A 20,145-nucleotide genomic window follows, 5' to 3' on the forward strand; every position below is an offset into this window, starting at 1 on the left:
AGATTGATTTTCTCCTACCAGGCCTCCTATTATGGCTGTCAGGGAATGGTTACCAGCCATGTGCATCCTCAGCCTGACTCAGGAAGGTTCTTGGGCAAGGCTTGCTAGCAGCCTCCCTCACACCACAGCAGCAGATAGCAAGTCTGTGCATTCCTGCCTGGCACTGTCAGCTTCGGTCCCCTGTGGAAGGGGGTACACTGGTGTGGGATGCTTCCAACTGCAGACTCAAGCAGGCTAGGGGCAGGACCTTTGATGGATAAAAAGTTCCTGCATCCGATTTTGGGCAGGAGTGAGTCAGAACAAGGAGAGGTGGAGGGCAGGGGTCCTGCTCCTGCAGAGCCATAAAGCTGGGTGGGAGGCAGGGACAGAGGAGCTTGCTGCCTCCACTAGCACATGGAGCTGCTCCAGCTCCACATTCCTGAGCCGTGAGGCAATGTTTCTGCGGAGGCCCACAGCCCCCACTGGCTCTGCTGACAAGGAATGAAATGCATTTTGGGTCCAGAGCAAGGGAGACTGCTGGCAGTGGGAAGGAAGTAGTGGAGGCGCCTGTATGTGCCATTGCTGTCCACCCAAAAGCACCAGCAAAGCTGCAGAACCAAAGGGATGAGGAACACCCTGCCATAAAAAGGGCTTTTTGAATATTTCATACACAGTGGGACCTGCTGTTGTCCCAAAGCGGGGTCGTTTACCCAGTGTGCAGACGCCAATATACACACAGCGTAGAGGTATTATCTATTTATTTCATTTCTGCAGAGATGGGTGCTAGGTGGTAATCCACAAAGCTAGGAATATTTATGCAGTTCAAAACACAGAAATACACACCCTTAATTATAATTATTGGTTAGTACTTTATCTTAACAATTTCTATTGGTTAGTACAGTCTCTCGCTTTCATTTAAAGTTACAAGGTCCTTTAACTGATGTGTGCATGCTCCAGCACCAGGGGGAGGGTAGTCCAATTCAGTCTCCAATTGAGTTGGTGGTCGCAATCTCCCACTGCCACCTTTACCTTTCCCCCAGTTACTGCAAATTTTTGTTGACTTTATGCCTTATCCAGCAGCTGTCTGGTTTTCAGCTGGTTTCAGCACCTCCTCTGGTGGGATGTTCCTTATTATCAGCCTTCTGTTCTTCTTCAAGGGTATATTCATTAGCAAGGTGTTTATTGTATATTATTACAATATTATTGTATTGTATTGGTATAACCAAGTGTCTAGTTTTACAGGGCCTTGTGACCTTTTTACAGCTCTTTATTCTTACTTAATGAGAGATTCTACCTTCTGAAATATATTTTACATTTTTAAAAGTACATTCTACTGTTACCAAAGACAGGCCTCTGCTTTGTTTATAACTATATGCTAACTAAAATGTTGTCTGTTTCTGTGGGAAAGTAACAGAAGATCAGGAGAGGGCATTTTAAGGACCCAAAAGGGTACCGGTGGGCCTTTGGCATAGCTGCCTTGGAGACGGAGGAAGTTAAACAGTTGTCTACCTTGCCTGGTCTCTCGGAGGACCCTTCTGTTGTGGGGTTGTTGAGGGTCGAAGAACAACAGGTGCCAATTGCTACCACAACGGTGCATCGGTGGCAATATCGCACTAACCGAGACTCTCTGATTCCCATCCATGAGCTGATTCGTCACCTAGAGGTTCAAGGAGTGATCAGCAAGACTCGCTCCCCCTTTAACAGTCCCATATGGCCGGTGCGAAAATCTAATGGAGAGTGGAGGCTAACTGTAGACTATCGTGGTCTGAATGAAGTCACACCACCGCTGAGTGCTGCCGTGCCGGACATGCTAGAACTGCAGTACGAACTGGAGTCCAAGGCAGCCCAGTGGTATGCCACAGCTGATATAGCCAATGCATTCTTCTCAGTCCCTTTGGCAGCAGAGTGCAGGCCACAGTTTGCTTTCACCTGGAGGGGCGTCCAGTACACCTGGAATCGACTGCCCCAGGGGTGGAAACACAGCCCCACCATTTGCCATGGACTGGTCCAGACTGCACTGGAACAGGGGGAAGCTCCAGAACATCTGCAGTACATTGATGACCTCATTGTATGGGGCAACACAGCAGAAGAAGTTTTTGAGAAAGGGAGTAAAATAGTCCGAATCCTTCTGAGAGCCAGTGTTGCCATAAAACGAAGTAAGGTCAAGGGACCTGCACAGGAGATCCAGTTCTCAGGAATAAAATGGCAAGATGGACACCGTCAGATCCCAATGGATGTGATCAACAAAATAGCAGCTATGTCTCCACCAACTAGTGAAAAGGAAACACAAGCCTTCTTAGGCATTGTGGGTTTTTGGAGGGTGCATATCCCAGATTACAGTCTAATTGCAAGCCCTCTGTATCAAGTGACCCGGAAGAAGAACGACTTTAAATGGGGTCCTGAGCAACGACAAGCTTTTGAACAAATCAAACAGGAAACAGTCCATGCGGTGGCCCTGGGGCCAGTCCGGGCAGGACAAGATGTTAAAAACGTGCTCTACACCCCAGCCGGGGAGAACGGCCCTACCTGGAGCCTCTGGCAGAAAGCACCAGGGGAGACCCGAGGTCGACCCCTAGGGTTTGGGAGTCGGGGATGCAGAGGATCCGAAGCCCGCTACACTCCAACAGAGAAAGAGATGTTGGCAGCATGTGAAGGGGTTCGAGCTGCTTCGGAAGTGGTTGGCACAGAAGCACAGCTCCTCTTAGCACCTCGACTGCCGGTGCTGGGCTGGATGGTCAAAGAAAGGGTCCCCACCACACATCATGCAACTGATGCTACATGGAGTAAGTGGATTGCACTGATCACACAGCGAACTCGAATGGGAAACCCCAGTCGCCCAGGAATTCTGGAAGTGATCATGGACTGGCCAGAAGGCAAGGATTGCGGAATGTCACCAGAGGAGGAGGTGACACGTGCGGAAGAGGCCCCACCGTATAATAAACTGCCAGAAAATGAGAAGAAATATGCTCTGTTCACTGATGGGTCCTGCCGCATTGTGGGAAAGCATGGAAAGTGGAAGGCTGCTGTGTGGAGTCCTACACGACGGGTTGCAGAAGCCAGTGAAGGACAAGGTGAATCGAGCCAGTTTGCAGAGGTGACAGCCATCCAGCTGGCTTTGGACGTTGCCGAGCAAGAAAAAGGGCCAGTACTTGATCTCTACACTGACTCATGGAGGGTGGCAAATGCTCTGTGGGGGTGGCTACAGCAGTGGAAGCAGGGCAACTGGCAGCGCAGAGGCAAACCCATCTGGGCTGCTGAACTATGGCAAGATATTGCTGCCCGGATAGAGAATCTGGTTGTGAAAGTACGCCACGTAGATGCCCCTGTACCGAAGAATCGGGCCACGGAGGAACATCAGATCAACCATCAGGTGGATCGGGCCGCTAGGATTGAAGTGGCTCAGGTGGATCTGGACTGGCAACATAAGGGTGAACTATTCATAGCTCGGGGGGCCCATGACTCCTCAGGCCATCAAGGAAGAGATGCGACATATAGATGGGCTCGTGACCGAGGGGTGGACCTGACCATGGACACTATTGCACAGGTCATCCATGAATGTGAGACATGCGCTGCAATCAAGCAAGCCAAGCGTTTGAAGCCTCTCTGGTATGGAGGACGATGGCTGAAATATAAATATGGGGAGGCCTGGCAGATTGATTATATCACACTGCCACAAACCCGTCAAGGCAAGCGCCCTGTGCTCACAATGGTGGAAGCAACCACTGGATGGCTGGAAACATACCCTGTGCCCCATGCCACTGCCCAGAACACTATCCTGGGCCTCGAAAAGCAAGTCCTGTGGCGACATGGTACCCCAGAGAGAATTGAGTCGGACAACGGGAGTCATTTCCGAAACAGCCTCATAGACACCTGGGCCAAAGAGCATGGCATTGAGTGGGTACATCACATCCCCTGTCACGCACCAGCCTCTGGGAAGACAGAACGATACAATGGGCTGTTAAAAACTACACTGAGAGCAATGGGTGGTGGGACTTTAAACACTGGGATGCACATTTAGCAAAGGCTACCTGGCTAGTTAACACCAGGGGATCTACCAATCGGGCTGGCCCTGCCCAATCAAAACTTCCACGTACCGTAGAAGGGGATAAAGTCCCCGTAGTGCACATGAAGAATATGTCAGGGAAGACAGTCTGGGTTAGTCCTGCCTCAGGCAAAGGCAAACCCATCCGTGGGATTGCTTTTGCCCAAGGACCTGGGTGCACTTGGTGGGTGATGCGGAAGGATGGGGAAGTCTGATGTGTACCTCATGGGGATCTCATTTTGGGTGAGAATAGCCAATGAATCAATTTGTGTGTTGTTGATTGCTAAGTAACCCTGCCACTGTATGTCCTCATTGCTATAATTGCTATCAGCTGTATTACAGTAAGAATCACCCAAATTAAGGACAGATGGACTTTGATGAAAAAAAAACAAAAAAAAAAACAAAAACAAAAAAAAAACAAAAAAAAGACGAGTAAGCCACAGCGGTGATGGGATCAGAACTGACCTCAGCAGCTGGTGCCCAGCAACTTCCTCAAGATCTACATCTTCAGCCCATGGACTGTGGGCATGAGCCACACCGGGTGCACCAGCCACAAGCTCCGAAAATACAGCATGCAACAGGCCAGCACCACCCAGCATCTCACCTGCCCTGAGAGACTGTCCTGACAGATGGAGCCCAAAGCCATGGATTAAATGAACTCACCGGACACTTTGGAGGGATGGCCCATAGACTAAGGGCATTATATCCGCATGAATATATATGTGTATATATACATGACAGGGGAAAGTGGTGGCAATTCATTGGAACCTGTAAGATCTGGGCATGGCATAGATGGTACGGAATAAGGGGTGGATAATGTCCTGGTTCCAATGGGGATAGGGTTAATTCTCCCCAGGACACAGGTATTCCATGCCATGTGAGCCATGCCCACCCTGAGCTGCCGGGGGAGGGGGCAGGAAGTCGAGGGCTGGGGCGTCCCGGGTCCGGTCGGGGAGTGGCGGTTCCGTAATCGTGTTTGTATATTCCTCTGTCCGTGTTATTGTTGTTGTTTTCTTGTTCCCTTTGCTGTTCTGTTTAACTGCCTTTGTCTCAACCCACGAGTTTTGCCTTTTTCTTCCGATTCTTCCCGTATTGGGAAGGCCCGAGCCAGCGGCACGTGGTTCTTTGTTGCCGTCTGAGGCCAAACCACGACAGTTGCATGGCATGCAATTGCCATCTGCAATGACAGACTGTGTCAGGGACGCTGTCTGGTGAGCCTTGACTGTCAAACATGGGCAAGCAGCAGCAGCAGGGCCCAGCAGCCCCACAGGGAGGGCAGGCTGTGGGCAGTGGGCAGAGCATCCCTGCAGTGGGAGTTAGGGGTGGAAGGAGATTGTGGGGGGAAGCATGGTCCCAGCCTTTGGGATACCCATTTCCAGGGAGCATGTATAGGAGCAGGGAATGTCGGACCGATGGCACTGACAGCCCAGCAGGCAAGACGGGGCTGGGACACAGGAGGCTGAACCGTGACAATGCTGTCCTCAGGGCCACCTCCCTCTCCTGCATCGCCTGTGTCCCCTGCAGCCTCCCTGGCAGGACAGAGGCCAAGAAGGCTTGTGCTGCCCCAGGCACCTTCCTGGCTGTGTCTGTTCACATGTCCCTGCAGCCACCCATCCCTGCAGCCATCAGTCCTGGTGGGGCTCAAATTCCCTCACCCCTCCCCAGCATCAAGGAAGCACTCTTCACCAGCTGCTGGGGAGTCAGTTGCCATGGGGATGTCAGATTGTTATAGGGACACTGTTGCCGTGGTTATGCAGTTGCTGTGCCTGGCAGAGGTAGGAATGGAGCATAAGGAAGGCTGTTTGCATTGGGAGAGGGGTAGGAGTCACAGGGACCCCAGTTCTCTGGAGTGGGGGAAAGGCAGAGTCCAGCCTTCGCCCCAAGCGCATCCCCGTGGGGCCGAGGCTGGAGACCATGGGGAACGCACTGGCAATGCTCACCCAGCCCCATAGGGATGGACGGGTTGGTGTTCCTGACCCTGCAATGAAGGGTAGGTAGCTGAGGGGACCTGGGGTCTCCCATGGGGTGTCCCAGCACACTATCAGTGAGGTTTGGTGGGAGAGACAGTGCCGCACACCCTGTGCTGGGTGTCCCACAGGAGAGGGCAGCTTCACCAGGACAGGAGTAAATAAAGAGTGAGGGGACCGTGGGGTGGATCAGAAAAAAGGACAGACGGGAACTGAGAATTTTAGTCCTATTTCAAGTAGGACTCGGGAACATTCCCAAATGGCGTTACAAGCGCCTTTAAGACAAACAGTAGGGGTCGACAATGCACCAGTTTTTGTACATGTCCCATTTACCACTTCTGACCTGTTACATGGGAAACAGTCTGTAGGGTCATACCAAGAGAATCCTGAAGAGATGTATCGGCTTTTAGAAACTATTATGCTAACTCACAACCCCAACTGGGGAGATACGCAGACTCTACTGAATACCTTTTTTACTGCAGAGGAAAGGAGAATGGTACTAGACAAGGTGAAAGAAGAGTGAGGAAAAAGGAATAGACAGGAGGAACCTAATCAGTACTTGCCTTTGAAGGTAGACCCAGAATGGGATCCAAACTTTGGATTACGGAAAGCTAAGTTAAAGCAATACCAGACTCTGAGGAACATCGGAACAATCAGCAAGTGGATCAGGCTGCAAAGATTTTCCAGACAGATTTGGACTGGGAACATAAAGGTGAACTGTTTTTAGCTCGGTGGGCCCATGACACTTCAGGCCATCAAGGAAGGGATGCAACATACAAATGGGCCCGTGACCGAGGGGTGGATTTAACCATGGATGCTATTGTGCAGGTCATCCACGTTTGTAAAACATGCGCCGAAATCGAGCAAGCTAAAAGGTTAAAACCTTTGTGGTATGGGGGATGACGGCTGAAATATAAGTATGGGGAGGCCTGGCAAACTGACTACATCACACTCCCTCAAACCCACCAGGGTAAGTGCTATCTGCTTGCTATGGTAGAAGGAAGCACCGGATGGTTGGAAACCTACGCCGTGCCCCATGCTGCTGCCCAGAATACCATCCTGGGCCTTGAAAGGCAAGTCTCGTGGCGACACGGTACTCCAGAAGGAACTGAGTCAGACAGTGGGACTCATTTCAAAAACAGTCTTATAAGTAATTGGGCAAAAGAACATGGCATTGAGTGGGTATAGCAGATCCCCTGTCATGCACCAGCTTCTGGGAAAATTGAACGGTACAATGGACTATTAAAAACCACCCTGAAAGCAATGGGGGGTGGATCCTTCAAAAATTGGGACAAGCCTTTAGCACAAGCTACCTGGTTAGTTAACACCAGGGGATCCATCAATCGAGCTGGTCCTGCTCAGTCAGACCTTTTACATGCAGTAGAAGGGGATAAAGTCCCTGTGGTGCATGAAAGGGATATGTTAGGGAAAACCGTTTGCGCTTTTCCTGCCTCAGGCAAAGGCAAACCCATTTGTGGGACTGTGTTTGCTCAAGGGCCTGGATGTACTTGGTGGGTGATGCTGGAGAATGGAGAAGCTCAATGTGTGCCTCAAGGAAATTTGACCCTGGGTGAGAATACTCAGTTCTGAGTCTGCTAGGATAGATGAGACTCTGCACTTATGAACTAAATGGACTTAATGAACTCTTGTGTATAGAGACAAATCATACATGACTGATCTCTATATATCTGTATATGTCTATATTTGATGGATAAGAAGTATTAGTGATCTGAGCATGATGCCAATGGTATGGACTAAGGGGTGGAATGTCCTGGTTCGGGGTGGAGCAGAGCCCACTTTCTGTTCAGGGAGAGAGGCTCTTGCTCACACTTGTTGCTGTGGCAACCAGGGTCAGCTGACCTGGTTGTTTACCCCATGGAGGGGTCGCACCTGTGGGGAGGAGTGGACAGGTCAGGTGACCCAAGCTGACCAATCGGGTATTCCAGCCCATCTGCCCTGCTCAGGATAAAAGCTGAGGGAGCAAAGGCATCAGGCTGGCTCTTCTTCAGTGGACTGCTTCTCCAATGTCTCTCTTTCTTCAGTGATTGACAGCTGAGGAGGGCCCTGTCAGCTCATCTGCCTTTTGATCCTGGTCAGGGTGTTCCAGTTCCCATTTGTCACTGAGCCCAGTCTGGAACTTTCCCAGTGCCTGCCAGTGACATCTCCCTGGGAGCTTGATCCTGTTTTGTATATATTTACTTATATTGTGTTTGTTTCCTTATCTTATATCCTTTTTTTATTTTATTATTGATTTTTCATTTAAGTAGTTCAGGTTTTTCTAAACTCATAACTTTCTTTATCTCTCTTCTTCCTCTCCTTGGAGCGAGAGGTAGGGGAGAGCATCTGTTATCTTCTCACTGGCCAACCCGGCCCAAACCATGACACAGAGAAAGGGCTGGAGCATGAAATCTCAGGGGGAGGGGGGCAGTGGGTGCAGGTCCTCCTGACATGTTTCCATGCTAGGCTGGCTCCTCATGGCCATTGCCCCCTGCACAACCTAGAGGGTTGGGCAGCAAAGTCCTGAATCTGCTGCCACTGTTGTAACCCTTGCCACCTCACCCCTGCTCCTGCCCACTCTGCTCTGACCTGCTGGGGCCCAGCTTCCAAGCAGCAGGTTTAATTAGATTGCAATCCTATTATGGTGCTGCCTGCTTGCAGTTGCTAATCCTATTAGGCATCCAGTAAATCTTCCTGCGCTTGGGCTCTGTCCCCAGAGTTCAGGGAGGTGGGGCTGCTGGTGAGTGGCTCTGCTGAGTCAGGATGTGACTGCCGGGATGTAGAGCTTTGCCTGTGGACTCACCACGAAGATCCCTGTGGAGTTGGGAAGAGCCTGGGGGGTTGGCGCAGTCCCCTGCAGGGGTGAGAAGGAGCAGTGGGTTTTCCTCTCTCCTTTCTGGTCCATCTTGCCCCCTCTGAGCTGAAGGGACAGTGTGGAAATGCCCTGTCCTTGAGCCACGTGCACAGCTCGGGTGTTTGCTGCCACCACACCACGGTCATCACTGGCTCAGGTGGGTGCTGAGCCTGTGGGTCTGACCCTGGGGGGGGGGCAATGAGGAACAGAGGCTGAGACAGGGTTGCCCCAACCAGATATGGGGGGTACAGGCCATGCAATGCCCCCTCCCACTGATACTCAGTGTCCTGCAGAGACAGGGCCGTTGCTCATGGCTGGTGGCACTGACAGGGACACAGGGTTGCCACTCCACTGCTCCTGGGTGGGTGCACCCATGTGTGAGGCACCACGGGGGGCTGATCCAGGCAGAGGGGTGACATGAATGGGGCTGTGGCCCTTACAGACAGTGCACTCAGCCCCGTGCATTGCCACAGCAGGCAGCACCAGGACTACTCCCCACTGGCAGCTTCCCCCAGGGCTACAGGCTCCCTACTGTCCTGCCAACTTGAGGAGGACCCTGGCTGCCCTGGCACAGCATGTCTCCACATGGATCAGGCATTACAGCCATCCCACGAGAGCTCAGTACCACGGTGAAGTTCTCCCAGCTCTGCAGTCTGCCCTGCAGTGAGACAAAAGGCTGGAGCCCCTGCTCCCCCACCTTGTCAGCCACTTTGCTCCATCCTGGAGTTGCGTCAGCCCCAGAGAAGCCCACCACAGAGCAGAAGCTCTTGCCATAGGACCCTGAGCAAGAGCAGTTGCCATTCCCTGCTCTGTATCCAGCCATGTCCCCTGAGCACTTCCATAGCCCTGCAAAGAGGAGTGTGTGGCCCCAGCTCAGCCTCGAGCCCCCCAGCTCTGTACCGAACTGAGCCACAGCAACTCCTGGAGACAAGTTCAACAAGGCTGTAATTGTAAGAACGGGGCAGCACAGGTGGCTGTGCGCTCACCTGGAAGAGTCCTGGTGCTCCCAGGATGGGTGGCTGGTAAAGAGAGCGGGTGCTGGGCCTTGTGGGGCTGCTGTCTGTGACAGAGGAGTCCAGGCTGCCAACAGCATCAGCTGGTACAAATGCTGTTGATGGAGGCCATCGCTGTGTCGACAAGCCCCAGCTCCTCCTGTTCATTGATGCAGAGCTGGTACCTGCAGCCCTTGCGCCGGGGCAGGGGTCCCAGGCGCCCATTGGGTTTGGCACGGGGCGGCAGCAGGAAGCCAACGCTGCTGGCGATGAGCAGGTGCCAGATGCTGTGGATGTAGAAGTAGTTCTCCTCTGTCTCCACAAAGGCATAGAGCAGCACAGCGGCTGCTGCAATCAGCACTCCCGGGCACAGGTAGAAAGCCCAGCGCTTCCAGGTCGGCGGGTAGCAGTGGCGGCGCCGGATGGTGCGAGCTGTCTGAAGTGGGGAAAGCGGGGGGCTGGAAGAGGCAGCCCTCGCAGGGATGGGTGCGGGCCCTCTGCTGTGGTGCTATGTCCCCCATGAGCCAGGGAAGGTCGTTCATGGGGAAGGGTGAAGGCAGCAGAGGGGAGATGCTGGCAGGGGAGTGGGGCTGGACAGGATGCAGAGCACGGCTGGGATGGGGATGTAAGGGGATGGGTGGGGACAGCATCTCCTTACCCAGGCAATGGCCATGATCCCTAAGGCAAAGAGGCTGGGCCCCAGCAGGTTCCAGAGCCCGTGGCGGTCCATCTGCAGAGCCATGGAGAGCAGCATGGCCCCCAGCAGGTACAGCACCTATGGGGCAATGGGGCACATGTCAGGATGGGTCTCTTCCCTAGCCATCCCGCATGCCCCCTTCCCCCATTTGCCTGCTTGACCACAGGCTGGAGCCGGGCCATGGCGATGACGGTGACCCAGACAGACATAAGGGAGCCCAGGAAGTCGCAGAACTGCAGCACATCGTACTCCATGATGCAGAACACTACGATGCCAGGCTGGTCACAGGCGTGGTAAAACTGGGGTGGGGGGAAAGGGTGTGAGAGCTGCCCCACACAGCACCGGCCCATCACCTGCCCCCCGACCCTGCACTCACAGTGGAGAAGAACATGGTGAAGATGTAGATGGCAGCTTCTAGGAGGCAGTGGCTGCGGATGGCAATGGCCACAGGAGGCACAAACATGACATTGCTGAGGCACAGCAGCAGCGTGGAGAGGAGCTGGAAGCCATAAGAGAAAGCCTCGGCATTGTCCGTGCAGCCCCAGCCATTCCAGCCTGCGGCCAGGGAGAGCCACTGTTACCCCTGCAGCACCCACCAGTGGCTGAGGAGGGAGCAGGGAAGACCCTCTCCAGCACCCTGTGTAAAGCCGGCACAGGAGGACTAAGGGGGTACGCAACCCCTGGGGAGGAGGGGAGGATGCCAGGGGGGTCCCTGGGTGCAGCGGGCACTGTGGGTGCCTGGGGAAGCTCTCACCAGCTTTGCACTCGCAGACAGCATACAGGTAGTTGTTGGTGCGCAGCAGCTTGCACTGGCCATAGATGCCACAGTCATTGATGCAGGGCGAGAGGTAGGCACGCAGGTACACCTCAGCCGTCACATTGGTGCAAGGCTCGAACCTGCAGCACAGGAGAAGGGGGTCAGCCTTTGCCCTGCACCCCTCAAGCAGCTCCCACCTCCAACAGAGGCACCCACCACACCCAGACGTTGCTGTCTATGGGAGACCCAGGGACTCAGCAAGCGCAGAAATGAGCTGCTTTGGTGCTACACATGGCAGCTCAGAGCTGGTCCCCAAGGATCTTTGCACTGCAATTGTCTGTGCCAGGCTGGGTGAGCAGGAGGAACGCAGCTGTGCTTAGACCCACTTTGCCTTTAGCAATGCTATTGGCTCCTATTTTGTTTGGATTTTGCTGTGCAAACACCGTGCCTTGCAATGCCCATGTGTGACCATGTCATGGAGGGACCAACTGCAACTGGCAATTCAGCGTGAACTAGAAACGCAGCAGAGGAGTCAGAGCAGGCACACCACCTCCGCTGCCCCACACCTCCCATGCACACAGCTCTGGGCACACCTAGCACCTTGACAGCCTCCAGCACGCAGGAGCACAGACAGGCCCACATCCAGACAGCATGTGCCAAGTGCTGCCTGTGCACACATAGGCACACATACATGGGGCATGTCTGCACGTGTCTGCTGTTCCTGCATGTGTTCACACAGCCAAATCTGCACACACAAAGAATACACGCAGCCCTGTCTGCTTGCACAAACCTGAATTTGCACGCAGTGCTGTCTGCATGCATGCACTGAACACACACAGAGCACCATTTGCACGGCAGAGCCCCCCATGGACTCACATGCACAGACACACGCACACAACAATCCCTCCTCCGTAGGGCTCTCAGACAGACACACAAGCCAAGAGCAGAGGTACAGGCATGGGACCAGTCCCTGGAGATGCTGAGTGGAGCAGGGACACAGCAGCCTGACCAGAGCTGCCCCCTCATACACACAGCCAAGCCTTGTCCTCGCAGTGACAGCCCAGTCCCCTCCTGGGCATGAGTACAGATGGGCACTGCTGCAGAGACAGACAGGCACCAACAGATGCGCAGCATTCACAAGCTGACAGGTGCTTCCTAACCAAGAGACAGGGAAGAGACGTGGGGACCCACAGATGGTCAGGGAGGTGCAAGCTAGAGCCATCCGTGCCCACACAGGCACTCACATGGTGACACACAGCCCGCAAAGCCATGTGAGCAGTGACATGCTGGGCAGGGACCAGGTACATCCATGGACCCACAGCACACATGGATGCAGGCCATGGTGGGGACGTCCCCTCTGGGCACACAGGGAGGGGACATGCTGGGGCTCTTACCCATGCTCTGTGGCACAGAGCAAGCGCAGGCTCAGGTACCAGCTGCCCGTCTGGGGGTAGGGAATCCGCAGGCGGCTGAGGCTGGCCGTGGCATTGACAGAGAGCAGGAAGCCTGCCAGGGACTCTGCAGGCAGGGAAAGCTCCAGGTGAGCAAGGCAGGGGGCAGCCCCTTCCCCTGGGCAGAGCTAGGATAGGGCACCCCGTGCCAGGCTCCAGGGACAGATGCACCCATGGTCTCTGCCTTCTCCCACCCAGCCTCTCACTGGACACATGGGGGGGGGTGACCCCCACGGCCGTGGCAGGATGGACGTGCACAGCCCAGCCTACCCGCCTCACAGGTGACCGATGCATTGTCACTGGACATCAGCGGGACTTCATGGTTCAGACACCCAAACACTGTTGCGTTCTCGCCACACAGGGAGCTCTGACAGCAGAGGAGGAGATGGCCTTAAACCAGTGCTGGGGATGTCCCCTGCTCTGACAGCACCCGGCTTGTGGTACACCACCTAGCAGGTGCCCTAGCCCACTGCCCATCACCTAAGAACACCCCAAATCCAGGCCATCATCCTGCCTTTAGAGCACCCTAATCTGTGCTCTATCACCCAAGAGCTCCCAAACCATGGCCCATGACCCAAGAGCACCCCAAATCCTGTCCCTCGCCTTGCTGCAGCCCTGATATCACCCATCTCCCAGCCCGTCCCCCCCCCCGCGCTGCCCTGCCCCGTCTGGGGCATGGCGTGGCCACCTCACCACATTTAGCCGCAGCTCCAGGTTGAGCACTCCACCACTATCCAGCACCGGTAGGAGGTTGATGACGAAGACAGCGGGGCGGTCAGGTGGCACTGACACGTTGGGCCCAAAGAAGATGTAGAAGTGGACGGAAAAGGTGTCCAGCTCATTGCGTAGCATGGGGCGGACTGGCCAGCACAGCTCACTGGCAGGCGAGATGGTGGGGATGGGGACCGGGTGCTTCGTGCCATTGGGACTGGTGGGCAGAGGGCTGTCTCCCAGCACCAGCTCACCCACAGAGCCGAAGGAGTGGGGCATGTTCATGGAGGTGCTGGAGGGCAGGAAGGGTGGACGGGCCAGGCTGGGTCGGGAGCAGTCTGCAGGGCAGAGCCATCAGCCTGGGCACCACACAGCCACTCCAGCCCCCTCTTAGCTCCCATCTCCCCTTCTTGCCCACCACTCACCTGCATCTGCAGCCCAGCCCCAACCCAGTGTCCCCATCCCAGCAGAGCTGGGTATCACCCTGCACCCAGATGGGGCCAGACCCTGCAGGCATCCTTTGCCCCTCCACCAGTTGCCCAAGCAGAGTCAAGACTATGCCCCCCACCCGGACCTCCCCATGCACCCTCACCTGTGAGCTGCACGGTGACCTGGAAGGAGACAGTGCCTGGCACCCCAGGGTGTTTCTCCACCAGCACGTAGTACCAGTGCTGCCAGAAGGGCAGGTCCAGTACCAGCTGGCAGGGAGCGTGGTCCTGGCAGTCCAGCGCTGTGGAGTTGTGCGTGGGGGGAGCTTTGGCCCGCACGCGCAGCCAGAGTGGGCAACCCTCAGCCCCGTGGCACTGCAGTACCTCCACCAGCACACGTGATGTGTAGCTGGGCACGAACACCCTGGGGACAGCAGTGTCAGGTCCTGCCCCTCAGTGCAGAGGGGCTGGGGAGGCAAGACAGAGGGATAGGGCACCCTAAGCTCCCTACCCTGGGGATGCCTCCTCCTTAGGAGACCCCCTCACACTCACTTGTAGAGGCAGGAGTGGTTGTGGGGGGCCATGCTCTGCTCGGTGAAGTAACCAGGGTACAGCACGGCAATGTTCACCATGCGCTGCACGATGAGCTGTGGCTGGAAGAGATACTGGCACTCCTCGTAGAGCCCCTGCACCAGCAGGACAGTCAGCATGGAGCAGGGGGAGAATGGCCGCACAGAGCCACCAATCCCCAGCTGCTGACCCCACACTGCAGCAAGGGGCTGGGGTGCAGTCTGCCCAGGTGCCCTCCATTCAGATGTGCCCAGGACCCCCACCAAGAGATGTGGTAGTCCTCTTGCCCCCCATGTGCCCCACTTGGGACACCTGCCCTGGGCACTGCCAGCCCAGGACAGTCAGGCCCCAGCAGAGCCCTGCAGCAAGCCCTGCCACTCCACAGTCCCCCCCAAACCCTTCACCTTGACAGAGATCTTGCCCTCATCTTTGGGCAGGTGGGCAGCCAGGAACCAGTCCCCAGGCAGCGGGCTGGTGACATTGAACACCTCTGTGGTGCGGTTGGGCAGGGTCCAGGTGAGGGTCAGTGTGAAGGAGCCAGGGACAGCTGTGTCCCTGGGGAAGTGCGTGTGCAGCGGGTTAATGACGGAGGGAGCTCCTGAGCGGAAATACCTGCAAGAAAGACAGCAATTAGCAGGGTGAAGGGTGGGCATCATGGCAAAGTCAGCCTGCCCTACATGTGGAGGTCTGTCCTCCATGCGATTAGGAAGCTCAAAGACATGATGGGGAAGTCATCTGTAAGCTGGGACCTTGCTGGAGATTGTCAGCTTCCTTGGGTGGGTGTTCAAGAAAAACTGTTCATGTATGAGATGCACAAAAGAGTGGAGCCTGCAACTGTCCTGGGAAGATGAATCATGGGGAGTGAGTGTGCGTACGCACGTGCATGTGTGTGAATATATGTGCATATATGCATGTGTGTGCATGCATCTGTGCACACATGTGTACCTGCATATATGTGCATGTGTATGTATGAGTGCCCCTCTGTATGTGTGCATGCATGTACATACATGCACATGTGCATGTGCAAGAAGCAGACAAGAGCAGGCAGGCTCCAAGGCAAGTCCAGGCAGGGGGCAGCAGGGGCAGGCAGAGGCAGGAAGGAAACAGACAGGGCAGGCTGCTTACTCACACGGTGATGCTATGGTCTGGGCATTGGTCCCCAAAGGTGCCACCCTGCTCCTTGAAGGTGATGAGGTTCCAGACAGCGATGACTGTATCCTCAGGGATGTGGAAGTGGAAGAGCTCAATGCTGGCAAAGGAGCGGAAGGGGCTGAGCTTGCGTGGTGTGCAGGTGAAATAGTCAGTCACGAAGAGCCCATCTGTGGAGGAGACCCAAGGGGCTCTCAGCAGGATGGGGGGCTCTGGGGGTGCAGCACCCCTCCCAGACCAGGCCCACCCAGGATCTGAACATGCCCCAAAACCAGCAACCCAGAGGCAGGAGGGGCTGGGGCTGTGACATTTCAGTGTGTCCCCAGGGCTGATGTCAGCGGTCCCAGCTGCATCTCCCAGCCCTGGCACAGTCTGCATCATCATGCCTGATTCAACATTGCCTCAAGCCCAATTCCTGGAGCTGTGGGCACTCATCCTCTGGAGCCTGAGGAGCCTCAGGCTCTGCCCAGGTACAGCCCACCTCTTTCAACTCATTGTCCTCTTCAGTGAGGACCCGCTCCCTGCATTTTACCTGTAATAAAGGGCCATTCCTCATGGCTCCAGCTCTGCCCCAACAGGTCAGCTCCCACAGGGACACACAGATTTCCCCCTTCTCTCTGCCTGCCGAGGAGGCTCAGCACAGAGCCCATTACAAACCACAGAGTCACACCCTAGAGCCACAAGAAGAAGGAGCAAGCAGTGCACTTCCTGCAGAGCCCCCCAGCTCTCCTGTGGTTTGCAGAGGAGAAATGGTGCACATATATGTGCACATATGCACACATAGGTGCTGTCTGCATGCACGGCAAAGTGGAGGCGTGCACACCCACATGCATGGGTGCATGTGGCTGTGCACAGCCCCATACCTGCAAGACACTTCCTGCAAGCCCACAGCACTCACTGGGGCCATATCTCCCTGCCCAACTGTCCAACAGTTTGATTTCTAGGGATTTCCAGGAGCTCCAGCAGCAGAGAGGCAGACACTTCCTTGGCACAGCAGAGACAAGGGAGAACTGGTCTCCAGACAGCAGCTGTAACTTCACCCTACCGTTGCCGCACTTCCCCACTTCCCCAGTGCCAGCTTGGGAGACCCATCCATTATTCCCTAGAGATGCACCAAGGATGAGATGCACCTCCCTACAAGCTGCTGGCAAGAGGGATGACAGCAGAGGATGGTCTGGGAGCAGGGCTGTGCCCAGGAGGATTCATCTAGTGGGGAGTGGGATAGCTGAGAAGGGCTGCTTTGCACAGAGTGCACCTGGCTGGGAATGCGTGCGTGTGCATGTGTATTTGTGCTGCGTGCGTGCAGCCCCAGCTGGCTGTACACTAACACTCATCTGCTTTCTTGCCTGGAACAAAGACAGCTCTCCCTCCCCTTTGCTTCCAGACAACACAAGCCAGGCATGAAATAACTGTCTCAGTGCAAGAGCACCCGATCACAATTTCCACACCATGAACCACCAAGCCACTCCACAGCTCCCCTCCCCATGTGGGGACAGTGACCTGGCAGAGGACCCCAGGGAGGGGGGGATGTTGAACGCAATTCCAGGAGATGGCATGGGGGAAAGCACTTGGAGCCTTCTGGTCCCAGTGTGGTTCCCCATGCCCGCTCACCTGGGGCAAAGCAAGGGAAGCCAGCTGGAGGCAGAGGGGTCAGACTGAAGCCCCGTGGCAGTGTGGCCAGGGCACAGGGGAAGGTGCTGGAGGACGGAGGGGGATTTCCTATACATAGAGGGGAGAAAGCAAGTGCCCCTCTGCTCCAGGCCAGCAGCCGAAGCCGGGGGACCACCCCGCGCCGGGACCGCAGCCCCAGGTCGCGGCCGGTGGACAGCACCGCGGACAGCTCCCGCGGTTGCCCCACCGCTGCCCTATAGGGGTCCCTGCCCTGCAGCCCGGCCCCGCGGCACGGGCAGCCCCCGGCCAGCTGCCCCCCTCCCCAGGAGATCCCTCACCCTCGTGTAGCCCCCCCGCAGTCCCATCACCAAGCCAGCTCCCGTGCCCCATAGCATGCTCATCGCCTCACATAGTCCCGCCGGAGTGTTCTCCGCACATCCCAGCGCCTCGCTGCACGCACATCCCCCTCTCTGCAGGCTGTCCATCTCTGCTGCCCCACTGTATGCGCACAGCCCTCTGCCCTGGGGACCCGCTGCATCTGCAGCCTTCCGGACCCACTGCCCGTGCACCTGCCCGCCCCCCCCGGGTGTTCCATTGCATGTGCACTGCCTGCGTCCTCCTGGCACACATACCTCTGTGCCCACTGCATGGGTACCCCATGACCCACAACATGCTTATAGTCATGCCCCACTGCACGTACATCCTTGTGCCCCATTGCATAAGCATCTGGTACCCTCTGCACATGCATCTCCATGGTCCATTATGCAAACAACCCATTGCACCCATATCTCTGTTTCCCATTGCACATGCACCTCGCGCCCCATTGCGCACACACCACACCCAACTGGGCACACCTCTGTGCCTTGTTGCATATGTACCCCAAACCCCATTGCATGTGCACCCCATACCTTGTTGCACAGACTCACTATGTCCCATTGCATGTGCATCCTGCATCCCATAGCAGGCAGACACTGTACCTCACTGTACACACACCCCTATGCTCCATTCTCACCCACCCCCTGCTCCATTGCATGCACATCCCACATCCCATTGCTTGTGTACCTCATACCCAATCGAAAGCACATCCCTGTGCCCCACTGCACACTCCCCCCACGCCCCACAGCATGCAGACACCCACCCCATGGCATATGCAGCCTGCACCCCATTGCATTTGTACCTCATTCCCATTGCACAAGCACTCCTGTGCCCCATTGTACATGCACTCTCTGCCCCATTGATCATGCACCCCAAGCTCCGTTGCATGTGCACTCCTGTACACCCCATCCCGTAGTCGTCCCTGTGCCCCGTCGCATATGGGCCCCACACCCGTTGCACGCACACACACACACACCTGCGCCCTCGGCCCCGCGGCACTCACCGGCGGGCGGCGGCAGGAGGCGGAGCGGCAGGAGCAGCAGGGAGAGGCGGAGGAGGGGGGCGAGCAGCCGCCGCTGCCTGCCGTCCCGCCGGTCCATGCCACCGCGCCGGCTTCCGTGGGGCGCGCGCTGGCAGCAGCCCCGCCGCGCACCGGCAGCAGCCCCGCCGCGCACCGGCGCCCATGACGTCATCCGCCCCGCCCCTGCGAGACCATTGGCCCCGACATGCGACACTCGCCGGCGTCAGCGCCCCGTTCTTCCCGGGGTGGTCCCGCCGCTGCTCGGGGCACCGGGGGACAGGCACACGGGCAGGGACGGGGATACGGGCTGGGGGACAGGGACCTAGGGCTGGAGACAAGGATATAGGCTGGGGACAGAGACACGGTCTGGGGGAGGGATACAGGGCTTGGGGACAGGGACACAGGCTGGAGGACAGAGACCTGGGGCTCGGGACAAGGATACAGGCTGGGGACAGGGATATGGACTGGGGGACAGTGGCACAAGCTGAGGCCGGGGACATAGGGCTGGGGAACAGGGGACATGGAGTTGGGATGCGGGTAGCCATGGGGCCAGGCTACAAGGGGGGCACGGGACATAGGTGAAAGGGGCTGTGGGGCTGGGATGTAGGGGGACAAGGGGGCTACAACGCTGTGGGCAAATGGGGTGTTCTGTGGAGAGTGGATGGGAGGCAGTGAGGGCTACCTATGGGGGCTGTTTAATGGGGCTGCATGGTTTTCAAACAGCAGCTACCATCTTATTATAATAAATTAGAATATTTATCTTATAGAAGTGTCTGGGAGAGGTGGTTTGGGCACCGCCTGCAGGGATGAGGGCATCCTGACTGGAAACGATCTCAACGCACTTCCCCAAACTCCCCTGACATCTTCCCCGAAGTCCCCTGAGATCACCATCCTCCTTGGCCATGGCAGAGGCAGGTGGGTGACTCGTGGGCACAGCCCCACTCCTGGGAGTGCTCTACCTTGCGCCAGCCCTGCTCCCATCCCATGCCCCCATCACAGAGCACCCTAGGAGCTGTGCAGGGAAGCAGCTGCCCCTGGCAGTTCAGCCCGACTGCTCAGCGGCCTCCCCAGATCACAGTCCCCCTCCAGGCATGGCTGGGGGTCCCCTCCCCAGTGCAGACCTCCCAGGTAGGCAGCTCTGCCCTTGGCATGGCTCCAGGGCGGGTGGCTCTGGTACAGAGACTGTATGAGGCCTGTGGTCCTTCCAGGAGCAACCTGGTCCTTCTCTCCTTGGGAAGGGAACAGGGGAGCCTGTCCTCCCCAAGATACTCCCCAAAGGCTCCAGGGTCCCACTGGAGCTCCATGGGACAAAGACCCATTCCCTGTGAGCGACACTGCTGGCTATGGGTACCCATAGGGGTGCTGGGCTAGGTGGGACCCTCATAGGGACCCTGCAGCTGCCCTGGGGGGAGGAAGAGGCACCAGAGACAGGGCAAGAGGGGGGTCCCTGGGGCCAAGCTGGCGTGGGGTCACATGGGAAGGGCAGGGTGAGCTGGGGGGACTGGAACAGTCCTACATTCCCCAACCCTTCAGGAGCTGCCCTG

At 56.5% G+C, this 20,145-nt stretch overlaps 2 protein-coding genes across 2 annotated transcripts in view; one reads left to right on the top strand and one right to left on the bottom strand.

The window, feature by feature from the left end:
- The window catches only part of LOC128901969 (tropomyosin beta chain-like), a 67,773-nt gene that overhangs the window by 28,198 nt on the left and 19,430 nt on the right, over positions 1-20,145 (top strand). The window lies entirely within an intron of this gene.
- On the bottom strand, positions 9,932-17,907 carry LOC128901921 (transmembrane protein 8B-like). The gene is made up of 13 exons (XM_054184066.1): positions 17,838-17,907; positions 15,575-15,764; positions 14,850-15,057; positions 14,428-14,561; positions 14,040-14,299; positions 13,430-13,785; positions 13,007-13,103; positions 12,680-12,803; positions 11,283-11,425; positions 10,905-11,083; positions 10,681-10,827; positions 10,490-10,606; positions 9,932-10,267 (listed from the first exon to the last, which is right to left on the bottom strand). Exons 1-13 carry the CDS (start codon positions 17,905-17,907, stop codon positions 9,932-9,934), a joined length of 2,361 nt encoding a protein of 786 aa, XP_054040041.1.

This window comes from Rissa tridactyla, chromosome W (assembly GCF_028500815.1).
Source record: "Rissa tridactyla isolate bRisTri1 chromosome W, bRisTri1.patW.cur.20221130, whole genome shotgun sequence".
In the NCBI taxonomy this organism is placed as follows: Eukaryota; Metazoa; Chordata; class Aves; order Charadriiformes; family Laridae; genus Rissa; species Rissa tridactyla.